We start from the raw sequence: 16,085 nt of genomic DNA, 5'->3' as shown, positions 1-16,085 counted from the left end.
ATGATTGCAATAAAATTCCTGTGCAATAAAGCCACAATATAAGAGTGATTACTCTCTTTGCATCCACTGTAGATATGTCTCTAACCACATACCAGTTAGATAACATTTACCTATAGTTATAGCACAAATTATATTCAGTGCAATGTATATTGTACACTTATGCAGTTCTTGCATATCCCAGCGGAGGGCAGCATATACACAATTAAGTCGAATAGTTTTACTTTTTAACCAATTATTCTACTTTTTTTCTTTTATTTACCAACTAACCATCAAAAACAAAATATGTCTAGGGGGCTTGTCCATAGGTCCCCCATTGTAAAATTACCAGTGACATTAGATCTTCCATTAGCATTACCCCCACCCACCCCCTAGTGTTAATAGATCCCAGGGGTAATAGGTCTCCATTTATACACATACCCCCACCCCCAGTGTCCTGTATCATACATTTTATTTACACCTCCTCCCCCAGGGCCAAAGGTCTTTACCTAGGCAGTACTCGCCACCTCCAGTGCCAAAGGAGCCTCCCTGCCCCTCCCACCACCACCTCCAATGAGGAAGCCACATTACCTATCCACCCCATGTAGATACAGAGGAGCATTTCTCAGGGGGGGCAGAGATCAGGATTAGTACTGAGCCTGGACTTGTAGAAGCGGCAAGGCATTCTGGGGTGCGATTTCAGCAGTGAGGGCGACCGTTATGAACCGCTGCACCACCTTTTTATTCCTGATTACTTGGTTTGATTCCTGAAATTGTTTTCCTTGTTTGTTTGTTTTTTTTAAATTTCCAAATTTTGAGTGTGAACAAACAGGTGGAGACCAGGAAATTGAAACAACCAATAAGCATAGTTGCCTCTTTCCCTGGAACACCTTGGGGGGAGTTGCAGCTTCTGGAAAAGTGAGCAACTCTCACAAGCTGCTGTCGCACGCATTTCTTAGGTGAAGTGGGCGGGGCAAAGCAAATCCGTGAATCACAGTAAAATTCCCAGGAACAGAGCCCCGGCCACCTCAACCTTCTGCTCCCCAGAAATCCCGGGAAGTGACTTGCTGAAGTCTACCAACTCTAGAAGCTACTGATCATTCAATCCAGAACACAAATTAAGTGATTCTGTGCAGCAAAGATAAACCTACTCTGACATGACTGAAGAACACAAATGGAAGCTAGTAAGAAAAAGGTTTGTATTTAGTGGAAAAAAAAAACAACTGAACTAATACCAAACATTACTGCTTATGCCATTAATCTAAAGCTGGGTACACACAATACGACGGTGTGACCTAGCGATGCAGCGGCCAATGTAATGATACATTGCGCATGCCAATCACACTGCACAATATGGCGCATGACAGCTCGATTTATCGTTACATGCTGCATGTAACTATAATGCGCCATTCATTGCATCGTCCCATCTGATGTGCAGACCAGCAGATGGGACGATGTAATGAATGACTGCCGGGAATGACGGATCAGACGCACACACTATACGATATAGTGTTCCGATCTGCGTTTGAATGATATATCGTACGATACATAGTATATTGTGTTTAGTCATGGCATCCTGTTATTAATCCGTTTTACTGCTCTGAAAATAAAATCCGAAACAGTCATATTTGTGAAAAGCAGTTTTATTTGCATAGAACAAAAGCATCATCTTTGTGGAATACATAATAAATATATATAAATACAGCCTAAGACATTGTTTGCAACTCTACCAACAAATAAATAAATAAATATTGCAACCCTGCCCCAGAATAAAATATTTAGTTTCTCTAAAAGCTGTCATAACTCCGCACCCTTCCACAATATGATCTGGGAAACCCCAATTTCATGTCTACTGATCAGAGCTTATTAGTAAAGAGGGTTTAAGCTAGTGGTTCTCATACTCCGTACTCAAGACCTCCATCAGTTCCCGCTTTCCATGTCACCCAGCAGGTGCACATGTGTATTAAGTACTCACTGACACATTTTATAAGATCCACAGGTGGAGCTAATTATGTCTGTTTGGGGTCCTGAGGACCGAGTTTGAGAACTTATGGGGAAAACTAATATTCCATAGAGATGGAATGTAGACAGAACATGCCTGGAAACAGATATATATTTGGACCTCCTCTCCTGCAGGTAGCAGTATGGAAATAGCGTGGGCAGAGTTTGGGTGGGTGACCTACGCTCCTGGGAGTCCGGGAAAAATGTTAGTGAAGTATGGAAACATTTCAGCTTTAGCCCTGATTTACAGTGTTCCCTATTACTGCAAGCATACATACAATGGTGAAAATGACACAAAGCAATATACAATTATATACATACACTCTTTGAAATTTTTCACTATTGATTTATATTGGCAAAAGCAGGTCTGTCCTTGAAAAGCCACGGGTTATACAAGCCCTACCCATGATGCCTACCTCACAATATATTAAAAAGGCAAAATTGGATACAAATAAGCCTCTCATACAGCCAACGCAAACCATGATTCCAGAATCAAACCCAACTTTTTGGGTGCACAAATCGTGACCGTCCTTCTAAAATAGGGACTGGTAGGAGCAATGCCGGCTCCATAGGTGGGGCTGCAGCCCAGTCCAAAATTCAAATAGGGGAGCCACACCAACTGCCACCCCAAACCCTGCCCAACATCGCCCGCAGGCGATTACCAAATATTGGCAATCTAACGTAAAATGCCAGCATTCGCAAACACAATGGAGTCAATTCAAATAGCCACGAGTCAGCTCACAGCAAGTAAGTGTGTGCATATGTGCCACTTACATTAGTGTGTGCATATGTGCCACTTACACAGACTTGCTGATCTACGAGTCCCGGGTGAGATGAGGCACTGTTGCCGGCGTTCACCTGCCATTGCAATGGCGCTTTGCCCCACTCGCAACTAATTGAATCAAGCCTAATATTTAAAAAGAAAAGTGTAATTTAAACATATTAGCCCTATGTAGTTAATCATGTGTAAGAAAATATATCACATGCTATCCCTCATGAAGGCTCCCTTACTAAAATGTAAGTAGAGATGAACAAAAGTTTGGCAAACTTTTGTGCAACTCAAGTTTTGCGATGGCAGCACAGATTCTTTTACAGAGATTAATAGAGCTGAGTGGACAGCAATCAATTCAGTCTGCTGTGGTGGTATTGTGTTTAGGCTGGGAACACCGACCCGATTGTGGCAGGACAGTCCCGATTTGAGGGAGAGCCAGTCCTGGTTATGTCACTGTGATGTGGCCACATTCCCCATTCAGAGAAGGCTCAGTTGCATGACATCTTGGACACACAAATATTTGAGGAGTGTAGGAAACTAATATTCCTTGAAAGTGCATTTGAAATTGTCACTCGTTCCTAGCTGAGAGGCAGGCGGGCACTGGAGTACACCCAAAAATATTATTAAAGGACACAGGTGTTAACTATATACTAAGTGCATACATACATTATATAAATAGTGCAAAATCGTATCATTGTTTTAAACATTGTTTTGCATGGTCTTATGCCAGCTCCTGGCACCTAAAAAATACAATAATCCAAAAATATTCACTTACTAAAGAAAATCAATTATTTGAAAATGGGTTAGAAATACATTCTGCAAATATTAACTAAATTCATAATTATAGCCAAAAATTCATATTTAGCCACATCTCTTGCTTTATTTTAGGTTCAAACCCAGGAATGAATGGCATTGGTGGTAAACTGCTTTTAATTGCAATCGATTAGTAGGATGTGGCTTTATGCAATCGGTTATAAGTAACATTTCAAGTGCTGATTTTGGTCATTAGTGCAAAAATCAATTCAAACAGTTCAAGCAGATGAAATGTATTTGGCTTTAAATAGCAAATCTCATTCACCAAAAGCAAATATAGGGGCTCATTTATCAACAAATTTTATTATACGCAACGAGTTTGAAAACATGTTGTGTATGATAATGATGGTCCACCAATCAGCTCCTAACTGTCATCTGTTTTAAAAGTGACAGTTGGGAGCCAATTGGCTGGAGCACCATTTATTATACGTAACGAGTTTTAAAACTCGTTGCATATGATAAAACTTGTTGATAAATCAGCCCCTTAGGCCCTACAATATATGTGGGCTGATTAGTGTCAAATTTGGCCACAGACGTAGGTGAATAAATTAGACAAGATCTCCTGACTGTATTTCCAAATGATTTAGAAAAGGTCATTAATATGCATTACATTTGTTTTTGGTTCATTCTCACATTGGCCCAAGTGACCGATATCAACTACAATATGGCAGTGTCAATGGTCGGCATAACAATGGTGATATCACTGAGGCACTTTGTGAGCGATAGTCATAAGTCCCTGGTTCTTTGTGAATAGGTTGGCTGCCTTGTCATGTAAGTTATTACAGCGTCCACAATGGCTGCCTCCATTTTTTATTTTTTTTAGGTGTGAGATGATCTTCACAGAAAGTGATCGACTAGCTTTATTGGTTCCTATATGGGATTTATCAACATTTAATTACATAGGCCAGCATATTTAGTTGCACTTTACTATTGAGATTTATAATAATACCCACTATGGCAGCTTTCTCCATAGTCCAGCAATTATCCTCTATACAAGTGCAATGTTCCAGTTTATGTGTGGTGATTTGTTGAAATAAAGGGGTTATTTAGCAAATTCCAGCTCCAGACATTTAAAGGCACTTATAAACTATAATGAATCATGTAGATCAGAGGCTGGCAGTGCATGCTGGGACACAGGGCCTGATCCAAAGATGGACACTAATGCAATTGCACCTGCGATTTTACACAGAATACAGCTGCGAAAATATGCTGTTTCCAAAGCTTACTCGAACACAGGGAGGCCCACTGCTGCCTTCTCCTATCCGTCCGACGACGCTGCCTTCTCCTATCCGTCCGACGACGTACAACAGCGTAAACATCGGTAACATCGATGCATATCAGGCGGCAATGCGGCAAGTCTGACCAGCCGCAAACACTGCAGCTCTCATGACACGCAGAGACCTCTCATAGGAGATCGCAATGGCTAATATATGCACGCCCATGAAATGGCATTTACATGGTCAGCCATGCCTGCGTTTGCCTAGCCACTCCCCCATTACCTCCCCAAACGCTAACTACCTGTCACCCACTTTGTGAAATGGATCCTCTGTGCGGGTGTAATCGTAAAACAATTGCTGTGACTGCGCAGTGCTGCTGACACGCATGCGCAATGGCAAACAATGCTCCATCTGCGTAATAATCGGCATTGCGTACATCTTTGAATCAGGCCAATAGTCGCACATATAGAACCAAAGGCTAGCTACATGATCTGGTAAAGTGTCTTTTTATCATGCTTCAAAATTATTTAGTTATATATACAGTATATTTTTGGTTTTCTTTCTATATTATCTTTCTAGTTCTTCATTATGTTTTTCATATTATAGATAAATATTAAATAAATAGACTATGTCAGTGACAAGGAACATTATACTTCTCCTTAAAATTCTAGTGCAACATTAGAAAATAAAGTTAATTAAATCCTATGCCTTGTAACAGTTAGCATGGAGGACGACCTCTATCATTTCCATGCTGTGCAATGGTTAGTATGGAGGACGACTTCTATCATTTCCATGCTGTGCAATGGTTAGTATGGAGGACGACCTCTATCATTTCCATGCTGTGCAATGGTTAGTATGGAGGACGACCTCTATCATTTCCATGCTGTGCAATGGTTAGTATGGAGGACGACCAATCTCATTTCCATGCTGTGCAATGGTTAGTATGGAGGACGACCTCTATCATTTCCATGCTGTGCAATGGTTAGTATGGAGGACGACCTCTATCATTTCCATGCTGTGCAATGGTTAGTATGGAGGACGACCTCTATCATTTCCATGCTGTGCAATGGTTAGTATGGAGGACGACCTCTATCATTTCCATGCTGTGCAATGGTTAGTATGGAGGACGACGACCTCTATCATTTCCATGCTGTGCAATGGTTAGTATGGAGGATGACCTCTATCATTTCCATGCTGTGCAATGGTTAGTATGGAGGACGACCTCTATCATTTCCATGCTGTGCAATGGCTAGTATGGAGGACGACCTCTATCATTTCCATGCTGTGCAATGGTTAGTATGGAGGACGACCTCTATCATTTCCATGCTGTGCAATGGTTAGTATGGAGGACGACCTCTATCATTTCCATGCTGTGCAATGGTTAGTATGGAGGACGACGACCTCTATAATTTCCATGCTGTGCAATGGTTAGTATGGAGGACGACCTCTATCATTTCCATGCTGTGCAATGGTTAGTATGGAGGACGACCTCTATCATTTCCATGCTGTGCAATGGTTAGTATGGAGGACGACCTCTATCATTTCCATGCTGTGCAGCTGTTAGCATGAAGACCACATATTAGACTCTCCATGTTGTACAACAGTTGGCAGGAAGGCTGACATCTAGTTCTCTAGACCCACGTAAGAATAGATCGAGAATGTTTGCAGACTGCAGCCAAATATCTCTCTATAATATATATTATTGTAACTGCAACTAACTTGATAAAAATAAAGTAATTGCATGTTATGTCTTCTTTTTATTGTTATAAGAGACTTGTAGCTGCAAAACTCCACTCTCTGAAACTGTGCATAGCCTAGTTTTGAATATGTATGGTATATTAATAAAAATGTAGGTAGACGTACTTAAAAATATATTAAAGACACAAATTGTGTTCACATATATGCATGAATGTATATACAGATTATATATATATATATATATACACTTTTTGAAAAGTATGTCTACCCACATATGTATTAAAATACCCTATTTATTAAAATAAGGATGTTTACAAAGCATTGTCATTCAGTTTTCTGTCTTATGGTATAAATACATTTATATTATTTAGATATCTCAGTTACTTTGCAGCATTAAAGGAATAAAGTGTTCCTGAGTGAAAAGTAGCTCTGAGCGATAAGGGCTGGCTGACTAGTGTAGTGAAAAATACAGAGCCAGTATAAGGTCTTAAGGCTGTGAAAGCCTATTTGCAAATTCTAATGATAGAATGCTGTGTTTCGGATAAGCAGCACTTGAAAGTGTTCTATTTTAACCATAGTGTATTAGAAAAAGAATGATAACAATGATTTCCAAATCATCTTATCAATAAGGACATTAAATTAAGAAAAATTAGTTTTCTTTTAAATAGTTTAAACAATAGTACCTATGTTAGGTATCCATTACTCTCTTGTGTAAATTAAATCGGTTGGCACTGTGTTAAATTGGTTATCTTTTATAATAGTATTGGCGTGGATGGTTTTTCCTTGTGATTACAATGCCCATGGGGTCATCGGGGTTCACTTTTTCATTCTGATCACGCCTCAAAGGCTCTTGAGGGAAGAAAGGTTTGACATCTTGAGGATTCTTGGGTGTTGGGTAATTTAGCGTGGTCTTCTTTTCTCTGCCTATATTAAGCGGATCAGGAAACCTTTCGGCACTTCGGGTGTGTCGGACCGGCTCCGGAGTGATAAATCTGGTGATCGGTATTTTGTTCTCCATAGATAAAAACTGAGAATAGGGCGGTAGGTCCATTCCTGGGCGGAAAAACTGTTTTGGCTTCTTCAGGCTCAGCAGGTAGTTGTGGGTCGGAGAATGGTAAACGTCGAGACGATTTTCGAGAGTTTCGTGCTTAAATACACAATCGTCATAGCTAAAGTAGTGCTGGAGAAAAAAATAACACATGAAGTCACCTTAGGGTGTTTGTTTTTGTAACACAGTTTGGTACATTAAATTAAATTAAATTTTTTTTAAATAACCCCCCATTGTATACTAGTAGGGTAAGATGACAAATATTAGTATTATTTTGATAAAGTGAATGAAATTCATCTATCGGCGATCTCTACGCTGTACGTCCTGATTTAGAGGGGGCAATTCAAATGTTTTTTAGCCGTGATAATTAATGAGCACCCAGTGTTGCAATTCAATTGTTCTGGGCGCTCATCAATTATCGCCCTCTTCGCCCCGGGTTTAGCCGCGTGAAACGACTAAACCCGTCTAAAGTTCTGGTTAGGGCACGCTACCAGGGGGTTTCTCACACATTTCTGCTCGCACCCTCCTGGGTGCGTGCAGAAATACCGGCGGCTATCACACCCTGAAGGAGCAACAATTGAATTGCTCCGTTGGGCGTCTTAAAAATAAAGCCGCCGGCAAAACATTTGATTCGCCCCCAGAGATGGAAGCTTTTGCACAGCTGTTGCGACTTTGTACACAGAGGTTGTGCAATAATATGCTCAGGTTACTCAGGATGGCCGTGAAATGCAGACACTGGCCTCGCACACCCCGAAAATAGGACTGATACACCTCTGTTTTCTGGGATGCTGGTGGTCGCCCCCAAATGGCCACAGCATGTCAATCATATTAGGGGGCACTGTGACCGTCTTCGCAAACACTGAGTGCCACATGTGCAGTACAGATCCTGTGCATGCGTCGATTGGGAACCATCGGAATTGTGTGTATACCGTCGGGTTTGCGTACATGCTGAATCAGTCCCTAAGACTTCTAATGCTATTATTATGATCATTGTTACGTTAAGGTAATATGACATGGGGATTGTTAAATGTTCACAAAATCCTGACTTTTATTTAAACCATCTTCTACATTACGCTTCTACTACACACACAGGGTGACCCTGGCACTCGATCCAAGGGTCGAATGTCGGGATTATCATTCCATTTGGTCTCACAAATGAGTGAGCAGATCAGATGAGATATGGACGTTCACCTCAGCTGCAGCATTGCAATGTGTGTGGACAGATTCAGGGGTAAATTTACTAAAGTGAGTTTTTAGAAATGTAGATGTTGCCCATAGCAACCAATCAGATTCTAGCTATTATATTCTAGAAGGTGCTAGTTAAATGTTAAGTAGAATCTGGTTGGTTGCTATGGGCAACATCTCCACTTCTAAAAACTCTAATTTTAGCAAATTTACCCCTCAGTATCAGTCACTGGGAGACTTTGGCATGAGATAAATCAGAGGGTGCTACCCATGACAGCTTATAAACTGCTTGACAGGTAAAGTGAGGATTATAGGACCTAACGCAGCAGGACGATGATAGGAAGCATTACAGAAAATGGGGGGTATCGGCCCCATTTTATGGGCATACTGAAGCCAGTGGCTGTAACATCCCACGTAACCTGAGGGTATGTCAGGTGTCCGAAAGTCATACAGGCAGTGGGCGTCTTTTAACTCAAAACACCTTCTGCGGCTGTGCGGTTCTAATGCGTCCATCTCTGCAATAGGCCCATAGCCAGTAGTGAGACATGGCTGACACTGCCTTGAAGCATAAGAAAAGCATAGAGGGCCTGATTCAGATATGTACACAAACCCGATGGCTGTGTGCATCTCCGATTGCTGGGGGTCTGCACACGTGCAAAATGGGTGCTGCATGGTCGCTCTCAGTCCCCCTTTAGCAGCAGCGTGATTGATACGCTGCGATGTTTGGAGGGGCAGAGCAGTTGTGGACACAAGGACCTTTCTACAAATCGGTAGTGCGTCTCCCATGTTATGTAGGTGTGCCGAGCCCAGGGTCTGCGTCTTCGGATGTAGACTTCCTGGACCCATCTGTCCAGTTCTGACGGCTTGGCTGAGTAAGTTTCAGCAGTAAATAGCTGGCCCAGGCCCCATTACTATCTGGGGGTGTGGCCTAATCACAGGAGGTGTGGCCACCCCCCCTTTTAAAAAAACAACCCTATTTGCAGCGTCGTTGCACTCTGAGGAGGGGGGCGCTGTGAGTCCCTCAGCCAGATGCAAATCCAGGAGGGGGGCATGATTAGTGTGATCGCTCCCCCCCACAGACAGAGGAAAGAAGACTGCTGCTCAGCTGCAGCCGCCTCCCTTGTCCCACTGCAGCACAGCACACAGCGGCGTGTACTGGGCTGCTGACAGGTAAAAGAGAGGGGGGGTGACGCCGCCTCGGGCCCCTCCAACAAGCCCCTCCAACAAGGCCTGTGTAATTAGTACCCGCTCCCCCCCTTCTCGGTGCCCCTGGATACATGCAGGAAGCGTCTTTTTCCTACAGACCCCTTCTGCTGCATTAGAAGAACGGTATAGCACAGACGCTTCCCTGCAGCTGTACAATACCGTCCATCTCCGAATCAGGCCTTGAGTCTGTTGGTGAACAATTCCGCTAATATTTTTTTTTAGAAACGCCAATTAGAAAATGCCCTTTTATCATGTATCACTATCAGTCAGAATGTTATAATAGTTCTACTATTGCGAACAACACATTATCCCACTGTCATTGTTAGTTCACTAGGAATTTGAGACATCACTGAGACATGAAGCACAAAGTGGCTTAGTGATGCCACTTGTTTCTAGTGACTGTATAGACTGCATTCCTATTAGTATTGGTTCATGACACAAAATGGCTGCCTCCATTGTGTATAGGCAATACATAAGCTTTTGGACAAATGCAGAGTGGACAGAAATTAGACATATATGCTCCCGCTTTGCGCCCACTGACACATAAGTATATTCACCTGAATGCAGAGTTGTAAGTATCTAGTGGTTCATAATGATGTTATCGCCATCAGTGCCCACTTGCGCCTACAATATCGCAGGTGCAGTATATGCGCTTGGAAACAGGTATATTTTCTGGTATGTTGCTCTCACTGACCAAGGCATATGTGAGATTGCGCAGTTATAGCCCAGTTACGCCTTTTAAGTGGAGATGCGATCGAAATGTGTACAAATCTGCATTACCCGCACTTGTGTGCTCTCAGTTTTATGGCATGTGTAGTTCGATACGATATAAGAAACGCTCTGCAAACAGGCATGTGTTCAACTCCGTATCAGACCCTCTAAGTTCATAGTGTTTTATGTACTAACTTTATAAAAATTTATAAAAATGACATTGAGACCGTGATTCTGAGATGGACAGTAATACCGCAGTGGCTACGACTTTTTGTGGGGTCACGACATCGGTAATATGCCAATGATCGTTTCAGCCTTCCCCTAGTGTGCTAGCGTGTCGCTGGAGAGGGCAAGCCCACTTACAGTGCTCGGGAAAAGTGTAAGGCCGGGTACACATTAGAACGACATGCAAGAGCTGCCATGGTCGTTCCAATTGCCTTCATCCAAAAACACACGATATATAGAGCGTGCGCAATACACAATTTTCCGAATGACAGCATGATATATCATGTCGAAAGATTGTATCCCAGAGGTTCCCAAACGCTGTCCTTAAGGCTCCCCAACAGTTCAGGTTTTAGAGATATCCATGATTGAGCACATGTGGGTAAATCAAATTGACTGAGGTACTAATTATGTCACCTGTGCTCAACCATGGATATCTCTAAAACCTGATCTATCGGGGAGCCTTGAAGACCGTGTCTGGGAACCTCTGTTGTATCCAATTAATCTTCTCCTCCTGTACACACTGTGTAATCATCGTGTAGATCACTGGCCGTTCAGGTGACGTCTTCAGGGGAAAGATTGGAACAATATATTTGATGGATTTCCAGTTGAGCATACACACTGCACGAGGTGCACCACATCGTTCATGGCATCTTCCCATCTGACATGCAGCACATCCGATGGGAAGGTGTGATGAATGACGCATGTGAACACGCAATTGAGCGCAATGTAGACAATATGTAATTCCAATTTGCCTCAAAAGTACATATTGTCCAATATATCGCCTACTGTGTACCCGGCCTTACTCCGCCAGTGGTTCTGAACACCCCACCATCAGCGCATCATCGTATCCACCATCGACCCTCATACCAGCCCATGGCTGGCGCAGTGTCTCCTTCTGAAATCGCACTAAACTTGGCCTCTGTGCACGTGGCTCTGCAACTGATCGTCTAGCACTCCAATGACACACCCCTGAGACTTTTATTGCGCACGCTTCTGGCCACCTCCCTGTCACCACGCAGGATGGATTTGCCTAAACATTTCTAATGCCTGCGATCCCAAACAACAGCGCAAGTGTGTGTACGCACAGTGTAACGCATGCGTCTAGAGGTTTTCATTTTTTTCACGCATGTGGGGTAGCGAATAATCGCTCAGCTCCACCAACATCGGCATTGTGTTCAGTTTGCGTGCACCCTCTGATTCAGGCCTGAGACTTGTGCTGGACAGGGCATTTTTCTCCCTGTAATCCTGGCACCAACATTTACTATAACTGCTACTTGCAATTGTATGTACTGTATAAACGCAGAACGCAGGCTTTTCGAGACCGTTTTGGGGGCGTGTCACACCCTGCGTCTGCGATCCCATATGCAATAAAAATGGTTCTGGCGTCTCAGTTTCTGTGGCCATTCTGCAGGATTCAGGACTGCGATAATCAAATGATCTGTGACCGATACGTCTTGTACACAGATGCTGGGATATGCAAAGCCCCCCGGTGGGCGTTTCCATATATCTCCCGGCATCTGCGACATTTGCTTATTTTCGCACAGCAGCTGTGTACACAATCACAGCAGGCTCGGCGGCATTAGCGTACATCTCTGCATCAGGATCTATATTAGGTATTATGTAAGTAAACATATCACTGCATTACATCTTTATAAAGTATTTATTAGTATTTTTCTTTACAATCTACAACATAGAGTAATAGTTCAGTATTTTATATAGCACCAAACGCTACTGTGTAACTACTTACTCTATGTAAAGTACTTGGAGACCTTTTGGAGAAAAGGGATATATAAATAAACATTATTATTATTATTGTTTGTATATGTACTTACTGATCCAAAGACATTGCCATATTGATCCATACACAGGTAACGCCCGCTTTTAACGCCCGTGATGATTACTTTGCCAGCGGACTCCGATTTAATCATTAATGCACCTGTAGAGAAGAAAACCATACAATATATGTATATACATTGTTGTAACTGCAATAAAATTGGATTAGTCAGATTTTCAAATCTAATGATACATCAGATTACATCTCAGAATGTTTTAAGTGGTATAAAAGTGCAACAAATTACTTGTGGAATATTTACTTACCTGCTGTCCATTATAAGGATATTACAAGTCACCAGTCAGTGTAATCGCTGTAGAAGTTGCAAACAATAACGCTTTCATTTTATCGGTACAGTGAGCTCTATGGATGTTTCCTTAAGACAGATGACAAGGAAGGATTTGCCTGTTACGCCACGACCTGTGGAAGCTGGCTCAGGGCACCAATATAAGGCAATTCATTTGAAGAAAATGCCAATGCTTTAAAGTCTAAATTGGTAGGGCTTTAGCCCATTAGTATCCCACCCTGCTGCTAACTAAGAATGATGTGCAATTTATGGTCAATGATAAGAATATTTTAGGTCACCTCAGAGAGCTGTATAGAGTCATGCAGCCTCATGTTCCTCGATGTTCATGAAACTACTTGGTGACTTGTAACATCCATATTTCTAGCAGCATACTGTATATTACAAGAATATGGAATATTGATGGTACATGTACACCAATTGGTCAGTGGAGCCTATAAATGTGATATATGTACTTTGGTACAGTAAAGCATACTAGGGCAGATTCCCTAGCACTGCAGGTAACTGCTGTGCAAAATTCCTACACTTGGAAAATACCTGATTTTTGAGTTCTCCTATCATTCGAGTTAGTATTAGGTTCTAGAACTTTTACATTTGTTCTGGAACCTTGAGAATTCTTCTATACTTCAGAAATTCTCCACACAATGACTGCTTTAGAGCTCTCTATCAACTAGAAAGTAGAAGTTCTAGATCTCATAACTACCTGGGAAATACATTTTTGAAACTGCTCATCTAGCTGCATAATCAAGGGTCTGAAACTCGTCTATATATATTTTTTTAAAGTATTTGTTAGACTACTAGAGTGTTGTTAGCTTTATAGTAAACTAGTTTTTTTGACCCATCGTTCGTTGGGTTGATAAGGGTCTCTTCCACTCCCCCTACACTCACCTGACCACGCTAACCTTCAACCGATCCCCAGCTCGCGGCCTCACTGCATCTTGCCCCTTACTCCCACTGTGCATGACGGAGACGGGACAGACCATAGCCAATTTTTATATCGATAAATTAAACCAGCAAGACAATCAATTGATAGAATCTTCTGAGTATTTGTAATTTTTTTTTTGCTTTTTTTTATTTTAACAATAATCTTTCATAGTACAATTATACCTTTTATACGATTTCCTAATGTGTTCCAGCAGAGTCCTAAAAAACCCATATAGTCAGGTTAATTGGCTTCTGAATAAATTTGCAATAGAGTGCTTGTCTGCCTATGGTATAAAAAATTAGACTGTAAACTTCACTGTAGCAGAGACTAATGTGTATGAATGAACATTGGACAGCTCTGTGTATTTTGTCGGTGCTGTATGATTTAAAGATAATATTACTGATAAGTAATCATATTAATAATAGCATTCTCTTTATGTTAAATAAATACAGTCTTTGTTCCAGCTATAAAGGAACATTTATTTTTCAAGATAAAATACATGGTAGAAAATAATGATTCTCTTAATTGTGCAATGTGTATGTATGTATGTATGTATATATGTATGTATGTATGTATGTATGTATGCAGTGTATGTATGTATGTATGTATGCAGTGTGTGTATATGTATGTATGTATGTATGTATGCAGTGTGTATATGTATGTATATATGTATGTATGTATGTATGCATTGTGTGTATGTATGTATGTATGCAGTGTGTTTATGTATGTATGCAGTATGTGTATGTATGAATGTATTTATTTTAGTATGTATGTATGCAGTATGTGTATGTATGTATGTATGCAAAAGTACAGAGTTAACTTTTTTCTACAGGTGTTTATTTTTTATTTTTTTTAACCTTAGCACTGACTAAAATAAATATTTCTTAAAAAATAACATAGCGTTAGATTAATGATATATTTTTTGCCAAACGTCTTTGATATACACATTCTATTGTCAGGTGCAATGACAATGATCAGACTTACTGTAAATGGTTTGATGAGGCGATCCATCAATATTGCCATCGTGATTGATCTGCAGGTGGAAGCTGTTCCATTCAGTGGCTGTGTACAGGTGCATCAGTCTGTCTGGAGTTCCCCATCCAGAATTTATTACTGGAGAGGAGTCGGGAAATGCCACACTGACCTTTAAACTGGTCAGGGCAAATATGAAGAGCCCCAGTCTAATGGCTTGCCTGATGCTGGACATGTCTTTATCTCCTTGGGACTGATGCTGGTGAAATGTGATCTTCTGTCCTCAACTCTGAGGCTTTTAGATGCTTCCCAACTTTTTTGCAGTATATATAAAGGCTAGCAGCACAGTGACATCACACAGGAAAAACTTGTTATGAACATCCTTTCTGTTGTAACAGCAGAAATTTAAGAGAGCCCTGAGACATAAAATACTTAAGAGAATCACGTATATGTCCTGGGAAAAATACATTGACACTACTTTCAGAATTTATTTGGTACTGTAGCACATACACACACATACATACAGTATAACACACACATCTATAAATATCTATAAATATATTACCTTATATATATATATATATATACATACATACACATATGCACACTCTTTGTATGTAAATATATACATACATACCTGCACATGCTTTTATATGAAATACTGCACATAATATTACTAGTTATGTGTATGTCTATATATTAAGATATATCACTACACTGGGCACTGAGATTTATTTTTGCACTGTATATCTATATATATATATATATATATATATATATATATATATATATATATATGAAAATAGTGAAAAAATAAATATCAGTGCCCAGTGTAGTGATCTATCTTAAAATATAAACAAGTGCAAAAAATTCTAATTATTAGAACACATAGGGCTAAATGTAATGGCCTGCGAGCTGGCGCTGCTGCGGGATACATGCAAGTATGGCCATATTTTTAAAGCAGCAAGCATGTTAAAGGCTAAACCAGCTGGGCATACTTGCATGTATTCCCGCAGCAGCGCCAGCTCGCAGGCTATTACATTTAGCCCACGATGTAAGTGTTCATTCAATTAACTTAAAGGTGAGAATTCCAAACTAAATGTAAATGTGAATCCTACATTGATAAAAATGTGGCACTATCCCTATAATCTGAGGGTGTCAGCTCATTCCTAATATATTAGCAGCGGCACACCTCATATGA

General features: G+C 41.0%; 1 protein-coding gene across 1 annotated transcript; it reads right to left on the bottom strand.

Moving 5' to 3' along the window:
* Positions 1-7,165: 7,165 nt before the first annotated feature.
* On the bottom strand, positions 7,166-15,165 carry FGF23 (fibroblast growth factor 23). Its single transcript, XM_088478984.1, has 3 exons — positions 14,897-15,165; positions 12,685-12,788; positions 7,166-7,657 (listed from the first exon to the last, which is right to left on the bottom strand). The coding sequence occupies exons 1-3, from the start codon at positions 15,117-15,119 to the stop codon at positions 7,223-7,225; spliced, it is 762 nt and encodes a 253-aa protein (XP_088335110.1). The 5' UTR covers positions 15,120-15,165; the 3' UTR covers positions 7,166-7,222.
* Positions 15,166-16,085: the final 920 nt, after the last annotated feature.

The sequence above is a fragment of the Taudactylus pleione genome, unplaced genomic scaffold, assembly GCF_031769625.1.
Source record: "Taudactylus pleione unplaced genomic scaffold, aTauple2 ptg000225l, whole genome shotgun sequence".
In the NCBI taxonomy this organism is placed as follows: domain Eukaryota; kingdom Metazoa; phylum Chordata; class Amphibia; order Anura; family Myobatrachidae; genus Taudactylus; species Taudactylus pleione.
The sequence above is the reverse complement of the archived record's forward strand: the minus strand, read 5'-3'. Positions and strand labels throughout refer to the sequence as shown.